The 19,403-nt window shown below is 40.5% G+C and overlaps 1 protein-coding gene across 2 annotated transcripts in view; it reads left to right on the top strand.

Annotated features, from left to right (window-relative positions):
- Positions 1-19,403, top strand: part of luzp2 (leucine zipper protein 2) — a 215,604-nt gene that overhangs the window by 164,762 nt on the left and 31,439 nt on the right. For both annotated transcript variants that reach the window (XM_074622445.1, XM_074622436.1), the window contains exon 7: positions 15,485-15,547. In XM_074622445.1, the coding sequence (XP_074478546.1) occupies positions 15,485-15,547 (63 nt within the window). The remainder of the gene's footprint in view (positions 1-15,484; positions 15,548-19,403) is intronic.

The following is a 19,403-nucleotide window of genomic DNA, read 5'->3' as shown; positions in this document are numbered from 1 at the left end:
TACGCTCGGTATGTGTTCTTGTCCAGTGCCTCTTTGTGTGGCTGATCATTTCTGCAGAACGGTTATAAAGGAAAGTAGACTTTGACTTCTTTAGGGAACAAATTACTACTAAAATTTCCTTGAACACAGGTAGATCACTGGAGGTCACTGTCTTCTATTCCCTTTGGAGGCTATAAAAATGAAGTAAATCAGTGAAGGGAACGTTCTTACATGCCGCTGCTTTCATCCTGGAAAGTTATTTATGTTTAAAAGGGAAGGGTTACAGACTGAACCTGTAATCACACCGTAATGACTGCAGAGTCACAGAAAGAGATGGATACTAAAAGATAAAACTAAAGCGGCAAAACAATCGCCTCCAGTAATTGCAAACAACGTTATTCTATTACAAGTTTGTCTATTGCTAAAGAAGTAAATATGCTTACTCAAACATAAGTAAACTCAAACTTCTCTCTGTTGTGTCTGTATGGAAACATTATGGCAGAGTGGTTTTATATTGACCTATTGCACTTTTCACTGTATAGTGGACGTCCACCCAAAACATCGAAAGTTGAACCTAGATTAAGAACATGTTTGCCCTTAAACTTTTACTTAATCGTTGTCTAGAAATCATCACTTCATGCTTCAAAGATCTTTTCAATTAAGATTTCCTCGGAGCATTGAGTGAGTCAGAGATTTAGAAAAAAAAGGTTGTGATAAAATCTTTGAATCTTAAATCAGAGCTTTGAAGCCATGTCCAAGAACTGAGATTAGGGCCAGATCTTATTTAGCTGGCCTCGGATAAACTTTCTAAGTATAAGCCCCTTTTGTTGCACATGATACATTTCGAGACTTTGTATGAGTAAACAGCAGCTTTCCTTTATGCGTGATTTGCGTTCTCATCTTGTGAAAATTGGCTTTGGGAATTCCTACATTATATACTGGAATACATTTCATTTGGTGCGGTAATCGTTTTTGGAAAGCTGCTTTAACTTGTGCCTCTGTTTGCTATGTGAGGTGGAGGATCAAGCTTTGTGCTCTTAATCTGAGTTGTGTGGTGAAAACTACTCAGCTCATAAAATATGGAATTACATGTTTACAACACTGTGAAGGAGGTTGTGGGGTTGCTGATATAGTAATATGCGAGAACCGATCCTGTTTCTTCACTGACTACATTAACATAAACAAAATATTCTTGTTTTTTGCCCTTATTCTGAAAAAGACAATATTCCTACTAAGCTGTTTACACCGCTAATGAAAATGAATATTCCACTAATTTCCCAGTTTACATGCAGCGGTGCATACTCCGATTACCGTAACCGCTGGCGGACTTGTTCGACCATGCAAACACAGCCTCCTTGTTTTATTCCGTCAACAACCTTCTTGAGGAAGTCGGTGTTACGATATTTGCGTATATCCAAAAACCTGTTGATATCCAAGTCTTTCATAACGTTTAAAAGTAGGTGTGTTTCTCCTTCCAACCAGAAATGTGGGCTTTTCTTTTGGGCATGCATCTCTGCAAACTGACGGCTAGTTGGTGTGTGTACAACGCACAGAGCTGGCCGCAAACAGGCGAGAGGCCGTGTGTCACAAACTACCATAAACCCCCAATTGAGATGCATATTCCGAATGCGCTGTATACCAACCCGTTCTCACTCACAACTCGTCAAATACTGCCGATTGGGCAGCGCCCCTTGGCATCGGAAACCGACGCACAGAGGCACCCTTCAGCAACAGTAGGCTATGTGACGAACTGGGCCTTCAACTAAAACTACCACCCACCTGCGTTCGGAGCAATTTACGCAGTATTAATAGAGTGAGAGTCCGTTCAGGGCGGGCGAGGGTGGTGGTGGATGGGTCAAAGAAACACAAGACTTTCAACAAGGAGGCCGATGTTTTTGTCCCGTGTGAAATTAAAAGTTTGACTTATTTTGTCACGTCAGTCGTTAGTCTTATCGGTATTGTGAGTCACGTGAGTCACTTGTCAGGGAAGGTTACATCAACCATGACCGTTTCCTAACCCTAACTACGTGGTTGTTGCCTTAAATTAACTTCCTGTGAAAACGGAAGTTTATTTTGAAAGGACACTATGCATGTAACGAGCCTATATTGACACGCCGTCCCTGGTCCAAGAGGGGTACCCCTTGCGTCGGTCTCAGATGCTGAGGGCCACTGACCAAGTGATGATATTTGATAAGTTGGGAGTGAGAATATGTTGTGTATACATGTACAAAGAATGCTCCTAAAACCTGGATAATATTGGCTTTACCCACATGTCTTAATCGGAAAATGCTCCATTTAGAATAAGGCCTAATTCAGAATATCCAAATGGAATATGCTATTTACATGACTCCTATCAAATTCTGAATATTGTCATATTCAAAATAATGGTGGAATAATAGTGTGCATGTCAACATAATCACTGACTGTAAAATGTATAACTTATTGATGTAGCCTGAGTCCAGAAGAAACTGGCTATTAATGTGAGAAAACAATTACATTCAAATAAATATCCACAAAAAATAATGTTATGCTCTTGGACATGTGATGGCCTTTATGCCTCAAGACCATTTTCCTGATCTGGGGAGTTGCTCATTAGGAGTGATGGCTCATCTATATACAGTACATAGCCTATGGGTGCCTGAACAGTCAGTCTCTATCTCCTCTCTAGTTTACTTGGTTTGGTTTTCTTACACCCTCACATGTTCACATATCTACACACAATAATGATGAACTGACTGCACATTTAACTTAGCTCCCATGTCTCCTCATGCAGTGCACTGCCTTTAAAATAGAATATCAGTAATTCAGACAGCTCATGATAATATTGCAGTACCTATGGGTGTAAAAAAAAAAGAAAAAAATACAATCAAGTGCTTCAGCTTCATGTAAAACATGATATTTCTGTATAAAGACGAGTCACACTTGACAGGTTACAAGCAAAAGTAATCAAACAATAAAACCTGCTCCTTTGTATCCAGCACCTGCAGTGAGTCAGCCGTTTAAACGTCTGATTATTGACTGTGAGGGCCCTCTTCCCCTGTCTAGGTCAGCTTGTCTATTTGTTAACTGTAATATGTCAGTCAACTAGATATCCGGCTGCTTATCCACTGAGTACAATCTCTGTAGTGGATCTGTGGTCGAGGCCCTCAGCCAGTTCATATCTGTGTTTGGGATTCCCAAAATAATACAGAGTGATCGAGGGGCGAATTTTACATCTCGGGTGTTTGCATAATTTCTCAAACAAGTTCACATAAAGAATAACAAGGCCTCAGCATACCATCCAGAGAGCCAAGGTGCACTTGAGCGCTTTCATCAGTATTTAAAATCATTGATGAACGCTTACTGCACTACTGAGTTGAAGGCAGGTTGGGAGGAGGGTTTACCCTGGCTCTTGTTGGCAGCTAGAAAAGTTATGTTAGGTTTAGGCAAGAAAACCACTTAGCTAGGTTAAGGGAAAACATCATGGTTGGACTTAAAATACATACGTAAACCAAGTAAAACACGTATGTAAACAACGTAATGTCACGACACGTGACAACCGTCTCTTCAAAACCCTTGACAAAAGGGCGCCTGGGTTAGCTGGGCGCCTGGGTTAGCTCAGTTGGTAGAGCGGGCGCCCATGTAACAAGGCTTGGTCCTGACCGCGGCGGCCCGGGTTCGAATCCGGCCTGTGGCCCTTTCCGCATCCACTCTCTCTCTCCCCCCTTTCCAAGACTCTATCCACTGTCCTCTCAATAAAAATAAAAAAAAATGGAAAATGCCCCCAAAAAAATAACTTTAAAAAAAAAAACCTTGACAAACGTTATTAACGTAACTTAAAAAACAAAAAAAACGGCCTCGAAAACCAGTCTCTCGGTTGAAAGGCCTGTGTTTGTTGGAATTAGTGGTCTTTCTTACTTTTCAGAATAAACTTTTGTTTTCACAGGAAACAACTTTGGTTAAGTTTAGGCAACAAAACTACTTGGTTAGGTTTAGGAAAAGATAAGTCAATGTTAACATTTTGTTTCACACGAGACACAAACACTAGTCTCCTGGGTGAAAGACCTGTGTTTGGACCCAACCATCCAGCAGACTTGATCGCTATTTATACTACATAACTTGACCTGACCAGCACATGTATATGTAAGCCCCCTGAGGTAAATTTGTGATATTGGTCTAAACAAATAAAATTGACTTGACGAGTTGGAGTTTGCATGTTCTCCCCGTGTTAGCGTGTGTTTTCTTCGGGTTCTTCTGTTTCCTCCTACAGTCCAAAGACATGCAGGTTAGGTTAATTGTGGACTCTAAATTGCCCGTAGGTGTGAATGTGAGCGGGAATGGTTGTCTGTCTCTATGTGTCAGCCCTGCGATGGACTGGCGAGCTGTCCAGGGTGTACCCTGCCTTCGCCCAATGTCGGCTGGGATCGGCTCCAGCCCCCCCGCGACCCCTAACGGGATAAGCGGTTGCAGATGGATGGATGTATGGATGGAGTTGGGAGTGAGAACGGGCTGAATATTGTGTCATATGTTTAATTCCATTAAATAACAATGCCATCATATGCATGTCTAAAATACTGAAGGTGCACTGTGCCTCATGTTTTAAGATTGTGCTGCTATATATTACTAATTATGGCTATCATTTGTCATGTTGAGCCTTTTTCATTTGGTCCATCTGGGCATAAGGAGCAGTTTGGACTCTATTAGCTGCTATGAGGGTTAACAGGGCTAATGAGACTCTTGGCCTTGTTATCCCATTTGCCACAGCTTCACTGAGGACAATTCAAGGATGTGTCATTGTTTTCACTAAAATGATTTCAATTTAATAGGAATGGTTACATCTTGTAAATCCAGAGATATTTCATAGTAGGATGGATGGAAGCACTTTTCCTTGCCAATTTCTTTTCTGAATCTCAAAACAATCCCACTATTGTTTTTTTTGCAATGCTCAAACATGACCGTATGAATGGGGATAGGTCACCAAGAAAATTGCATCACAGGCTTAGTGAAGTTCAGTGAGGAAGCTCACTGGCAGGCAGCCACTGGCCTGACTCAGCTATGTGTTTGTTCACTTCACCGATCACAAACACCCAAATTCAGCAGTCCATTTAAATTGGGAAGGAAACGCAGCAGGTCTCTGGTGCTGTTCAGTTTGCTGCTGCTGGTGAAGCTACTGCTGCATGCTATACCAACACGGTCTCACGGGAAGGCGTATAAATACCACAACAATAAGTTACAAGTACGCATTTTAGACGTCTTGCGTGTCATTTATCAGGTGTCGTTTGTACGCCGGCAAACGTCCAGTTAGTTTTATGCAAGAAAAGCGCTTAGTTACGGTAAGGGAAAACGTCATGGATGGGCTTAAAATAAGATAGATAGATAGATAGATAGATAGATAGATAGATAGATAGATAGATAGATAGATAGATAGATAGATGTACTTTTTTTGTAATTGATCGCAAATTGGGAAATGATTGTGTTACAGCAGCAGGTTATCCTAGCAATGCACAGGAACAGTACATCAAATGTACATGTCAACACTAGAGAAATATATCCATAGAATACAAAATATAAAGAATATTGGAATACACTATAAATATACCTAACTACAAAAATCTAAATTATAAACATAGAATAACCCAGTAACCAGAAATAAACTAAGTAAAATACTGACTGAAACAACATAACCCAACTACAGAAAACACGTCACAAACGTTAATAAAAAACAAGTGACAAACGTGCTCTTTGTCACTTTTTATACTACATTACTAACTCTTACCGTAGCATTTATACACTTTCATTGCAGTCAGTACAGGGTACACGGGGTACAAATGACATGCGGAAATCAAGAAAGGCGTTCTTATTGCACGCTAATTACCTCGAACATTATCGTGGCATTTATACGTCTTTTCATGCAAACGGGCTGGCTATACATATCTCGCTGTTTTTGCTCTTTAGCCGATTCATTGGAAAGATGGCAACCTTTCTGAACCAGACGTTGATGCCCTCAAGGAAAACATCTGATAGCCCAGAAAACTTGAGTCAAAGTCAAGGTTGAGACAGCTCAAGTGAAGGAGAGCACGTGGCATTAGAGACGCCATTTAATCCGTTGCGCATCTTTTCCTCAAGAGCATGAATTTATCACCTATTTCCAACTCTGTCATATTGATGGTGTCGCTGCGCAGTCATAATTTGGATGAAGGATGTTGTTACACTTCCAACATTGCACCAGAATTACTTTTCATTCCTGCATGAGGATTTATTGAAAACATCTGGTAGCAGATAAAATATAACACGCTGGATTTGAGGGGATTTCCTGTAATGACTGATTTCAAGGTGAATGGCCTCAAATTCTACAAGAGCTGTTTGAATGGAGCAGCACAACTTCATCATCTTGTGTGTTTTGGGGCGATAAATCAAACCAATCACATAGACTTTTAATAACAAAGCATCAGCTATTTTTCATAAATGTTCTTTGAATTTATTTATTAATAGACTTTGGATGTGTGTGTAAGAGAGAGAGAGAGGGTTGAACAGTATGCCCTGTGCTCCAACACAATGTCTACCAGGTTGAACTGGTTTCATTCTCACACTAATATGTATCTAAAGCGAGTCTAAAATTTCATACAGGGGATTTCTACATATTGATTTAACTAAAGTTACAATATCCGATTCTGATTAGATGTCATTGTGTTTCTGTGATGGGCATTTTCTTTATTTTTTGACATTTTATGGACAAAACAATTATTCATTTAAATATTTTGGCAGATAAATTGACAGTGACATTTCAGAATCTGAAATACTTTATTGATCCCCAGGGGCATTCAGACATGCAATATAAAAAAATAACCACAGTGCAAATAAGTGTAATACAGTGTGTTAAGTATAGATGCCAGAATGGTATAAATAAGAAATGAATAAGAATATTTCTTGAAATGAATTTGTTAGTTGCAGCATTAACTTTGTTTACAGTATACTGATTAGAGATAGTAAAATTAGGCTTGGGTTTGACATGAGAGCCAGGGAAGATGTATTACCACTCATATTTTGGGTAGCTGTGTTGGTCCTAGTCCTAGTCCTAGGCTTGGTCCTAGTCCTAGTCGTCTCTCCCTGTGTGCATCATCCCTGTCGTTCAGGGCAGGCTGTTCTCATACACCGTTCGTAGCTATACATATAAGTAATGCACTGTAATTTGTAATATATAATCCACGTAATCGTGATCCAGGAATTAATAAGAGAGACAAATGTACTGTAAGGAAGAGGTCAGGGTGGAGGGCGGGTCCAAAAACACAAAACCTTTACCCAGGAGACCGGTGTTTTTGTCCAGTGTGAAACCAGAAGTCAACATTGATTTATTTGTCACGTAACTTCCGTACTTAAGTAACGCCACTTCTGTAATTATTGTATCCCAAACCACAGTCTTTTCCTAAACCTATAACCAATTAGTTGTGTTGCCTAAACCTAACCAAGTTGTTTCCTGTGAAGACGGAATTTTATTCATAAAAAACTGTATGCATGTAACCAGCGGAAATTGACACGTTGCTGGACATTTGTAGGAGGAAAACAAGGAATAACTTTTGATATCATAAGAACCGAAGATGCTGTGTACTCCCAGCCTTCTGTGATGTGCCCTACAACACACTAGTAAGTTTTGCACAGGGATCATACGAGAGCAGATCCTTTAAATAAGACAACCGTATTACTATGCTCTACTTTGTTCACCATCCATATTGAATAAATCAGATTACCCTGACTGAAATGATTGAAATAAGATATATATACTTCAGTCGGTACGTTTTGGCTGCCAGCCACTCACTGGTCTGCCTCAGCTCGCATGCTTCAGCCAATCAGACACACTTCACAAACAGGGCAATCTGTCTAAACGAGGGAGGGAGACGGAGCAGGTCTGTGAAGCTGCTGTGCTCCTGTGATGAGTGCAGATACAGATGTATGCTGAGGGTGTCCAAACACTTTAGCACACCTACCACCACCCTCTGGTGTCATGTCACCTGTTTGTTCTTGCTTTTATGTAATGTGGAGCAGTTGTGCTGTTCTCTCTCACAGAGGATTTATGGTACATTGAGTTATGGGCACAGACGGCACATACTAAAAACAACAGAGTTATTCTTTGCCAAAAATAAACCAATGTGTTTCAGTAACAATGTAAACAAATTGTTAGTCGTCCCTCCTGACATAAAGCTTTGACAGCTTCTGTGCAAGGACAAAGGATGAACAGAAAGATAAGATCAGTATACTGACGACTTAGAAATACATATTAGAGTTTTTACTTTCTCATCTACCTGACACATTTGCTTCGTAACCAAAACCAAACTCCTGTCGCCAGTCTTGGCTCGATTCTACTTTTTTTTTTTTTGGTAATCATCTCCATGTTTCCAATTCAAGACGCGCTCACACACTGTGTCATATATACTGTAGGCTATTTGAACTTGGATAATGAGAAACCGTTAGAGGCTGTAATGCCATACTTTTGGAGATATGCCTTCAGATGCAGAGCTGGATGGTGCGGCTTCAGCTTCAAGTTATTGACACTGTGAAAATGAAAGAGCAAAAAAAAAAATCTATTTTTGAAAACCTAATCTACATCAAACAAAAAAGCTAGTTAATTTGACATCTACGAAATGCACGTAGCCTTTTGAGGAGGGAGTTGAGGAGAGAAAAATGTGGCAAGATAAGGGAGAAAAAGGGGAAAAGAAACGTAAGGATGTCTAGATTTTGGATCATTCACTTTCAAAACTTAATTCCAGTTCGTGTGACTTACATTATTTAACAATGACTAAGGGATTGCATGCTTTTCTGGGTTCAGAAACAGGTGCTATACGTGGATGTATATAGAGAACTGGATGCAGCGTTGGAGGCGGGCTGCCATTCATTCCCATGAGAGCTGCTCAGTGGAGCGAGAAGCCAAAATGGCTCGACTGCCGAGTGATAAATTACTCAGATCTTCCGGCGATCTTCCGCATCCATTGGGTCCATAGAGCAGGCGCACTAGTGTTTCCTTTAACCCCGTCTCCATGCCCGTCTCATTCATATTAACGAAGGAAGGAAAATAACTCCGGATTTACCTAAAAAATTATCCGCCGAGTTACAGACGTCTCTTTCCCAATATAAGTCTATGGGAAAAAGTATTTTTGGGCCCAATGGCTTCACTTGACGGACACGGAAGTTGTAGTACCACCGTTTGGCCACTATGAAAATCTCCTACTGTACAAAATTCCATTCCCATACAACTAAACTGTATTCTAAATTGCGTTTTGAGGGAAACATTATCTCCCGATCGCAGTTTTAAACTGTTCTAAAGATGTGATTAATGTTGTAAATTGAAACAAACCTTAACAAAAATTCAACAAAACTATTTGGTTAGACTAAGTAAAAGATCATGTTTTGGCCTAAAATAAGTATGTTTATTATGTATTTAAGTTATGAACATGAATGTTCACACAGGACGCGAACAGCAGTCTCCTGGGCGAAAGTCCTGTGTTCTTTTGACCCACCCCGACCTTCTCGCTACACGGACTTCCACAGACTATGATTAGAAACATATTTGTGATGCATCAAAAACAAACGTCTCTCGAAACATGATTGACAATGCAGTTTCATTGTATGGGAACTTCATTTTTAGGAGACCAGGCTCACTGCACTTACTGGTAAAAAAATTCAAAATGCCTCGTCGTGGTAGATTGGGTCAAACAAATACAGGACTTTCACCTAGGAGACCGCTGTTCATGTCCCATGTGAAACTAAAAGTCAACGTTGACTTATTTTGTCACGTGAGTCGTTAGTCAGTGAAGTTAAAGCCAGTTCACACCAAGCACAGATTTTCATCCAAAAAATGGCACAGAAATATATAATTACATATTTTGTGGGTTCTTATAAACGCTTGCACACACTGCAGAACATTCGTGCGGTGGAAAAATATTTGGACAGACCTCGATTTCAGCAGATTTCTGCCTCTGGAAATGTATGTTTGACCAATGAAATCCTTTGATCGTCGTCATACTGCATAATAATTAGCCACGTGCTTCTGTTTGTTGCACGGAGAGTGTGTATATTCAGGGCCTTAGAACAATGGTCGTTTGTTTTCGGGGTTACGAACTGTCAGACAAAGTGTCCTATGGGACAATTTTTGAGACCATCAGTGTTTCGGAATGACACATCCAATAATGTACGACAAACACTACTACCTCAGCAACCAAATAAAGGACAATATATGGTTTAAGATCGGCCAGCAGCTGGGATACGACAAATATAGTAATGTAGCTGCACTTAATAATGAAAAATGTCTTTTAACGTCAACCACGATCTTTTCCTAACCCTACCTTAGTAGTTTTGTTGAACTTTATTTTGAAAAGACGCTATGCATTTAACAAGCATAATTGACACACCATCCCTGACACGTCCAAAACTGATGCTAGAGGTGTACCTAGAGCGTCATAGTTTGAAGATTAGGGCCACTGGCCAAGCCTCGGTATTTGAGGAGCTGGGAGTGAGAATGTGTTGAATGAACCCGCTGTACACTGCCTGCCCAGCACCAAAAGACAGACAGAGAAAAATTAGCGACTAGCTGGTGAACATAGTGGAGCATTTAGCAGCTAAAGAGACAGATCATTTTCTCAGGCACTAAAAGAAGAATGAATATTAGACTTTGTCAGGTAGACAGAAACATGACTGCAAATGAATGCTAATGTTGCTGTGTCTACCAATGTCTAAATAAGCAGCTGTTTGTTACAGTTGCGCTGTCCCCAAGTGGACAAAAGATAGGTTAAGGATTTTTCATAAACTTAAAATAATATATAGGGACAAAATACTGTCACTGGCGGAGTTTGATGTGATATTAAACAAGGGTGAATGAATCATAAAAACATCATCCCAAATATATTATCATCTCAAAAGAGCAAATCCCTCCAGAGTCTGACATCCTCTATTCGTCTGATCGTGTCACTAATAATAAATAAATAATAAACCTAGCAGAACATAAGTGTCAAAGACATACTGTACTTGCACACACATTAACATGTCTGTCCTTGGGACAGGCTGCAGGAATTTAACACTTTTTTTTTCATCTTTCTCACAAGGACGATGACTCACAGCGATACATAACTTGAATACTTTGAAAAAGTTAGAGGGAGAGCTGCTAAACTGCACCAAAGCTTATAAAATACCGTGTCGCTGCATTTTATTTGTAACTATTTGAAATGCAGGTCCCAATCTTGCAGGATTTGAACCATCAGGAACAACAAGGCAGAGATGCTGCTGGGATTCTCTTGGGCCGAGGAGAGACAGCTCCCATGATTTATTCTGAGTAAATAATAGACCGATGCTTTGGCGAATCTGAGAGCTCAGCACATTTAAAGATTCAGATATTTGCATTTATAAGTTAACACTCCACAGCGTGTGATTCTGTAGCCTCTTAATGTAATTCATTCCAATACCAGAGAGTATCTCAAAACCTCCCCTTAAGTAATACAAATAAAATTAATTTGTTAACATCTCATGTTATGACCTGGGCCACAGAAAAACAGAAAAGACAGACAAATATTTGGCTCGCCCTCTGTGAGTTCTAAAGGCACCTCTGTGTTTGTTTAACCTTACTTCTTTCTTTTTTTTATGTGGTGCCCCGGGATGCAATTTTTGAATCCAGTTACACATGACAGAGATGGGTGTCTTGGGACATGGAAGCACCCTGGGAAGTGAAATAACTAGATAAAGACTCGTAAAAAAGAGGCACAGGTGCTTGTCAAGTACACAAAACCCTTTGAAGTGAATTTGTCCTTCAGCACCGTGTTCTGTGTGCTTTGGTGAAAGATTAGACCTCGTGTCACATTTTTACTGCCTGCGTCGAGGAAGTATAGAGATAGATTGGAAGGGAGCGAGAGGGGTTTATAGAGATAGTCAGTCAGATAGAAAGAAAGATATATAGGTAGATGGAGAAAGAGATATAAAGACAGAGATACAGATGGATAGGTAGAAAGAAAGAGATATGAGTCACGTTTCCATCCAAATGTAATGCAAATTTTAACTGAATTTCCAGGAAATGCTCAGTTTCTTCTCCAGTCGGTTGTCATTAAAGGAACAATATGTAGGACTGACATTTAAAATTGGTAACCGCAGTTACGATTCAAAACATTGGAGCCTCGGCCCGTCCGCTCCTCCCGTGTGACTGATAGCAGTTAGTGCAAATTTTTGCATTTGGAGGGTTACCTTCTAGACACGACCGCATTAGCCTCTGGCCAGCAGCAGTAGTCAGAATCACTTCACTAGCTGTGTGTCTCAAATACTCACTGCCTTGATAACCCAGCTGCACACAGACCACAGAGAGATGTGTCAAGGTTTTTCCGGGTGTAGAATCTAACGTTAACGTTATTTATGTTGATCCAGTTCGTTAGCTTGCTTCCATGGCTGCAGAAGGCTGTGCTTGAGTGCCAATTTGTTTTATATGTGGCAATGGGCTGTTGAGATGGGCAGTGGACGGGATCACACCGACCAAACAAAAACAGACTTCCTGGACCGTAATGGAAATTTCAAAGGAGAACATACTGGCTGTAGCGTTGTTGTTGGAGAGGACAGTATTTCAATGTAGATGTTTTCTTAATTTCTGATGACATATGGTCATTTTATGATTTATTACAGTAAATATATGACATATTGGTCCTTTAAACCATTGCATTAGAAGAGGGCACAACAAAATGTTCTAGGCTAATTAAAGCTAGGATGTATTTTAGAAACATTATTTTGTTATATTTGTTGAAATTCTCTTTATATCCGGACAGCAATCAATAAATCAAATGCTCTCAGAAAACAAAACAAAACAAAAATCTGGTATCTGTAGCTGTCACAGGACTGTAATAAACCCGTCCAATCATTTTATTTTGGCCCGAATGAAATGATTTGGCGAGCTACCTGTCGGTCTACCTGCACGCACTCTTCCCGTGCACTCATTGCGCATCGCCGGAGTCTTCCACAAGCTGCTAGCTTGACAGATGTGAGCACTAACAATAGACATGTTTGTTGTTTATGTTCATAATGATCATTTTGGGGAAGTGGTTTTGGAGGGAGGCCTGAAGGTACAGTGTGATTTCCTCTCTAGATATAGCAACTTTTCGAGCTAGTGCTGCTAGCTACTTTCATAGGAAAAGAGTCAGCAACAGTGGGCAGGGTTTTTCGGTGGCATAATTTTTGAAATCCAGTGTACTCTTGCTCGTTTCTACAATGTTACCGAGCCAAGATTTAAAAGAGTGGCAGATGTTTTTGTTTCTTTCGCGCCTTAAGTTAAGGAAAATTACATTCTCTTCATCGATTCACCTATTTGAGATTCCTTTTTTTGTCTCTTCAGTGTAACCGAAGTTTGCATGATGGTTAAGTCATATGGACAAGTCTGTTTCCATTGCATTTTTTCTCATTTTCTTTTTTTTTAATTATTCCATCTCAACCAAGCATGAAAATATTTGTTGTGATATTTGGACTTTTTTTCAAATGTTCTGTGTTTCCAGTTCCTCTCATGTTTTTTATGCACAAAATTAACATAAAAACAGGTGGATGGAAAGTCACCTATACATAGAAACAAGGAAGGAGATAAAGCAAGCAAACTTTTTTAATATAGCACATTTCATTGCAGGTGGAAGCACAACGTGATGCCCAACGCGTGAGCAACCGCAGAATTTGCAGCCACAGACACTATATTGATAGTGTAAAGATAAAACATTATACATAAGTAAACACAGTATAAAAGACACATAAAACATGTAGGTTAAAAACAATAAAGAATAGATTAGAACAATAATGAAGACCGGCAACGAAAGGCAACAATAGCGTTGGGGCACACCTAACATGACTGGGTAGTTAGTCCCTGCAGCTTATACAGTAGAGCATGAAAAGCAACAAAGCTAAAGGCAGTTTCACCAGTTTTCATGGAGACCCGGGGAATAACCAGATAGCCTGATCCAGATGACCTGAGGGGTCTTGCTGGTTCGTAGCTCACAAGCATGTCAGAGAGATATCGGGGTGACCTTAAAAAACAGCATTAAAATTTTAAAATCAATATCTAAAATTTACTGGAAGACAGTTTAACGACCTCAGCACTGTGTTATATGGTCCTATTTACTTTTTTCTAGTTAAAACTCTAGCGGCTGCATTCTGGAGTAGTTGCAGATGATTGAGATGCTTTTTAGGCAATCCTGTGAACAGCTCGTTACAGTAGTCTAGCCGACTGGAAATAGAAGCATTGGACGAGTTTTTCAGCGTCCTCTGGGGATATATACTGTATATGAATAAGTTGAAAAAGATAGATAGAAAAGGGAGATCTAGATAGTTTTGAAAAAAAGGATATACAGTAAATAGGTTGAAGATGGATGGATAGATTTTAAAAATTAACCATTTTATTAATATACTATAATCTTTCATATGAGCTCCAATAAGTAAGGGAGCCGGTCATTGTTGTGAAATAATGATTCGCCCTGAAGGGGTTTATTTCACAACAATGACCGGCTCGCTCTACATTATCCCGCTTATTACACGGCTACTTACTGATGAAATCAATAATTTGACACAAAAACGGTCCACCAGAGTCCGACATTAGAACTGTGCCCATAGCAACGGTCTGTTATACATAGCAACGATCTGCTATAAAGAAAACACAGACCGTAGAACACCATGATTGACCAATCAGAATCGAGTATTCATCAAAGCCGTGTAATAAACTCTTGTAATGACTGAAAGATCATGCACTGACCTATCAGTCTTCCCCTTTAAAACTCAAACTTTGCTGGGTTCAATTCCAGTCAAGGCAATTTGTATTTGAATTCCAATTAATCACAGTTACAGTCCGGCAAGGCTTCCCAATAAAAAAAACTCCATATAAATATGTCCTAGCCTCACTGAAGACACAGAGAGAAACCATGTGAACTGCTGCAGAGTCCTGTGTGGAGGCTTACGGTGGTCATGCTCACATCATGAGCAGCTTTGAGGATGGCTGTGTATCAAGCCATCTAGGAGACAGCCTCTGTGCTCCATGTGCCCACTGATGTGGAGCAGCTGAGTGAGTGTCAGGCAGAGCTGGTCACTGTGTCTGTCTGGGGGCGGCAGTAAAGATCTGCTCTCTCTGTGTGTGTGTGTGTGTGTGTGTGTGTGTGTGTGTGTGTATGTGTGTATGTGTGTATGTGTGTGTATGCTGCTTACCGATGACAGGCAAGAGAACCCCCGCCGTAACCTAGGAACGTTCATGTGTGTGGCGATGGTGGCGCTAATGTGTGTAGTGGGAGTGAGAATACAGGTTTAGACAGTGGGCAAGAAGCCAGTGCATGACTGCATCATTGTGTGGACTATATAGTTCAGTGAAGGGGAGATTTGATATTTTCTTCCCTCTCAGTAGAGCCTTCCTTTAAGCCAGAGCTTTGCCCAGGGAACACTCACAAAGGAGGCTCCTGCTGCAGCTGGCAGAATCCTGCTACGTGATCTAAAACCAATTTCGCTATTTGAATAAGCTAACACTTATTTCCTTATCTTCCCCCTGCAGTCCAAAAAAATCCAGGCTCAACTGAAAGAACTGCGGTACGGGAAAAAGGATTTAATTTTTAAGGTAAGTTCAAACTGAAGGAGGGGGGGGTGGGGGGTGGGGGGTGGGGAGGGCTGGCTTTATAGTATCTCCAGACCAGGGGTAAACGGGTACTTCAGACCACCTTGAAAAGGATGATCCCATCACAAGGAGGTACTCCAATTAATTTAGCCTGCAATTACAAGAGTCCCTCCCAGTCGGCCCGCGTGCGAAGCCAATTGGCCGGCGCTTAGTCCACATATACCACTATCCTGTCCTCTGATTTCCCCTCCACAAGATCCATCCCATCCTTTTCAATCATGGGAGGTATGTGATAAATGATGTGGACAGCGGTGGATGAAGTTCATACAGCATTAGGCATTAGATCATATAGGGGAATCTTCAAGACACAGATTACAGATGACATATCGCTACGGTTCAGTGGGTCCCATATACGGGGCATCGGAAATGTCTCTCCCCCTCACATACTTCCTCTGCCAGCATGACGCAAACAATGGCAAGCCGTTGATAACAGCCAACATTTGATAGATAAGCTTGACTCTCAGGAATTAACATTACAGATATCCACAATTACATTGTGACTAGTCAGAATTTGTATTCAAGATATCTATAACGTCATTCTGACTAGTCAAAACGACAGTTAGAGTTATTCATAATTCAGTTCTGACTATCTTAAATAACAGTTACAGATAACTCAAACCTTATTATGACTAGTAAGAATGGTTGTGCATGATGTTGCTCATGAGAGGCTTCATGTTGGATATTGGACCAACAAAGCACCTGAACAGTATCAGCAGAAGCTTTTGCTAACTTGGATAGTTCGGTAAAATTGGAAAGATATTCAAAGATTCAAACTTCCCGGATCAATAACTCGTAAGCGAAACATCGTTGAAACACAAAACGAGGGCTCTTTCTAACCGTAGTAAGGTAGACAACGAGCTACAACCTCATTTTAATCAAAACGAGCCTTTAGTCCTCTGAGCTGGACACATAACATCGGTCTTTATGTGCAGCTGGCTGTAAGAGGAGCGGTCAGGGACCGACCGTTGTGAATCAGATAGTTCGAAAACGCCATGAAATAGAAAGAGCTGATCATCAAGGAATTTTTGGCGAACGAGAGCTTTGTTCGCTAAAGAGTCGTGGTAGAAATTTACAGTGTATTGTAGATTTATTGTCTCCAGACACACTTTATAAACCCATAAGGCTGCAGCGCAGTGCCGTAGTATGTTTGAATAGCTTCAGCCTTCCACTTGCCACAGCTGCTGACAGATATCTGCAACGTCAAAACTCTAATTCAAGATATCTGTAATTACATGTTGACTATCCGTAACTCCAGTTAGACATATCTACAACGTTATTCTGACCAGTCAAAATTTAATTTTAGATATCTAAAAAGGACAATGTAGATATCATCAATTGAGGGGGAATTAAAGATATCTTGAACTGGAATTATGTTATTACTAGTCAGAATTAAATTATAATTATCTGAAATTGGAATTACGGATATCCACAATTCAGTTGCGGATATCCACAACTGAATTGTGGATATCATGACAAACCCCATATACATGAATGGCAAAAGTATTTTGAATCTTAGTAGTCAAAATGTAATTACAGATATCTAAAATTAGAGAATCTTGAATTCAAGTTTTTATTAGGCATAACGACGTTGCAGATATCTCTAATGAATATCCTGTCAAGCTATTAAATGTTAAAACGGCTTGCCCTACTGTTCAGTATTGTTGCCCACCCATACATACCCCACTGCCCCTTGTATTGCGAGGACTAAATGTTCTTGGCGCTTACGTAACATTATTGGCATTTACTGGTACATGATCTGACCTTTCAGGCCTCGTTTGCAATGTTGAAATGTCAGTCCACATTTTTTCTGCCACAAACAATGCCCTGTAATGTCATTTCTTCGAATGCACGTTTTGATCCATCAGACCCATCATTTCCTAAAGACATGAACGAATAAAAAGGACTCAATCCTAACAGACTGAATTTGATGCTTCTATAGCTCGGATATATGTATTGTCCCTGGATGTCCTGTTCCTTGTTCTATTTCTAGCCTGTGAATGATGGATGCATTGACTTGTTTGCTCAGTGTCACCGCTCGTAAATCGTTGTCTCTAAATTGCATCAGTCACTCACACAACACAACCTTATTGCTCAATGTCACCGAGCGTTTTCATGTGGACCTTCAAAGCATCATGTTGTTTTGGATGATTTGCAGTTGCAGATGGATAAGGCTAATTTCATCGTACTCATCTTTTAAAAAACAGTACATCTTTGGGAGATGACGGTGTGCTTTTCCTGATGGAAAAGGTCAGAGGGAAATTAATCATGACCTCGCTGATCCCCTTTTGCTAGTCCTGAAAACTCATATGTATTCAACATATGCTGTGATCAAAAACCCAGCGGGGGACGAGGGAGCAGGAAGTAGAAGAGAGTCACTCGAGATTTGGAAATGTCATCAGCCTCACAGGGGGGATGTCAGTCAAGGCACCTTGACCGGGAGGCAATTGAAATGGGTATGACGGCTGTCGTGCCATATCAAACTGCAATTTGCAGCGCAGTGTCACAGTACACAAAGACACAACAAAATAAAGAAACCTCAGAACCTAATTATTATATCTTGGGAACCATTCAGTCTTTCTTAGAACTGACAGGTTTGGCGACGAAAGAAAAATAATCGTAAAACCATAAACACAGAAAAGCAAGCAAAATAATGTATATTCTATTATCATATTCTACCAAAATGGCCTGTATTGAACGATAAAATATTATAAATATTTTTAGTCCAAAATGGTGGCAGCGGCTGTTGTCAAAAACACTGGAGTTTCTATTCTCTTTGCCATAACTAAGTAGTTTTGTTGCCTAAACCTAACTTCCTGTGAAAACGGAAGTTTATTTTCAAAAGACACTGTGCATGTAATGAGTGCATATTCCCATGCCGCCCCTGACACGTCCAGAACGTCGGTATTTGACGAGTTGGGAGTGAGAATGTGTTGTTTCTTCAGCGGATCATTTTCCAGTAATAGCCCTCCGATTTGAAGGACAACTTAAAAAGAGACCCAACTCAGTGAATCCAAAATATGCAGTCCCAGTACATAACTGTAAACACTACGCGCAGGCAGGTTCCCCTTCACTTGCTCAGCCAAAGCATTACAAACTTCAGAGGATCTGACGGTGCCTTCCGCTGCGTTTCCCTACGAGACAATATTTTTGGCAGAGGAGCCGTATTCAAGCCTTCACATCTTCTTCACTCCGTCAGTCCACTTTCAAATTTACCCCCAGAGCTGTTTCTCCTCCAGCTTATAGAAAAAAGAAGAAAAAAAAAGAAAAGAAAAGAAAAATGACGTCTTGATGTAGTTGCATGCCTCGTCTAGCAGAGTGGCTGGTACCCCGCTGACCCCACACCTCTGTAATGGATTCAGCACAGAAATATGGAGCTTTAGACTAGGAGGCACTAACCCTGAAAGTCAGCATTTCTGGGTCAGTGGCCGTGCGCCCGCAGTCCTCAGAGGACTATCCGCTGATGATGCTCTCTGTAATGGATGGTAATGGCTCACTGCTGTAATGCTACACATCCGCCTGCGCGCACGTACAAACACACGGTCTTCAGATCCTTTAGAAGACGAGCTAAGAGCAGGCTTGCTTTTGTTTTCTTTGTGCTTGTGAGCCAATCCAGCCTGGACTCATGGTTATGCATCACTCCACAGTTTCTTTCACACAGGACTCGGTGGTGTTTTGCAATATTTCATCTTAACAAACCACATATTCATATACAGCAACGTTTACGGCAGCTCAAAGTGCAGCATTTTGTATTGCTGTCGTCTTTTGGCCGATTGTATCATATTATACTGCCACAACTTTA

Source organism: Sebastes fasciatus, chromosome 2 (genome assembly GCF_043250625.1).
Source record: "Sebastes fasciatus isolate fSebFas1 chromosome 2, fSebFas1.pri, whole genome shotgun sequence".
Lineage (NCBI taxonomy): Eukaryota > Metazoa > Chordata > Actinopteri > Perciformes > Sebastidae > Sebastes > Sebastes fasciatus.
This window is presented reverse-complemented; position numbering and strand designations above follow the sequence as displayed.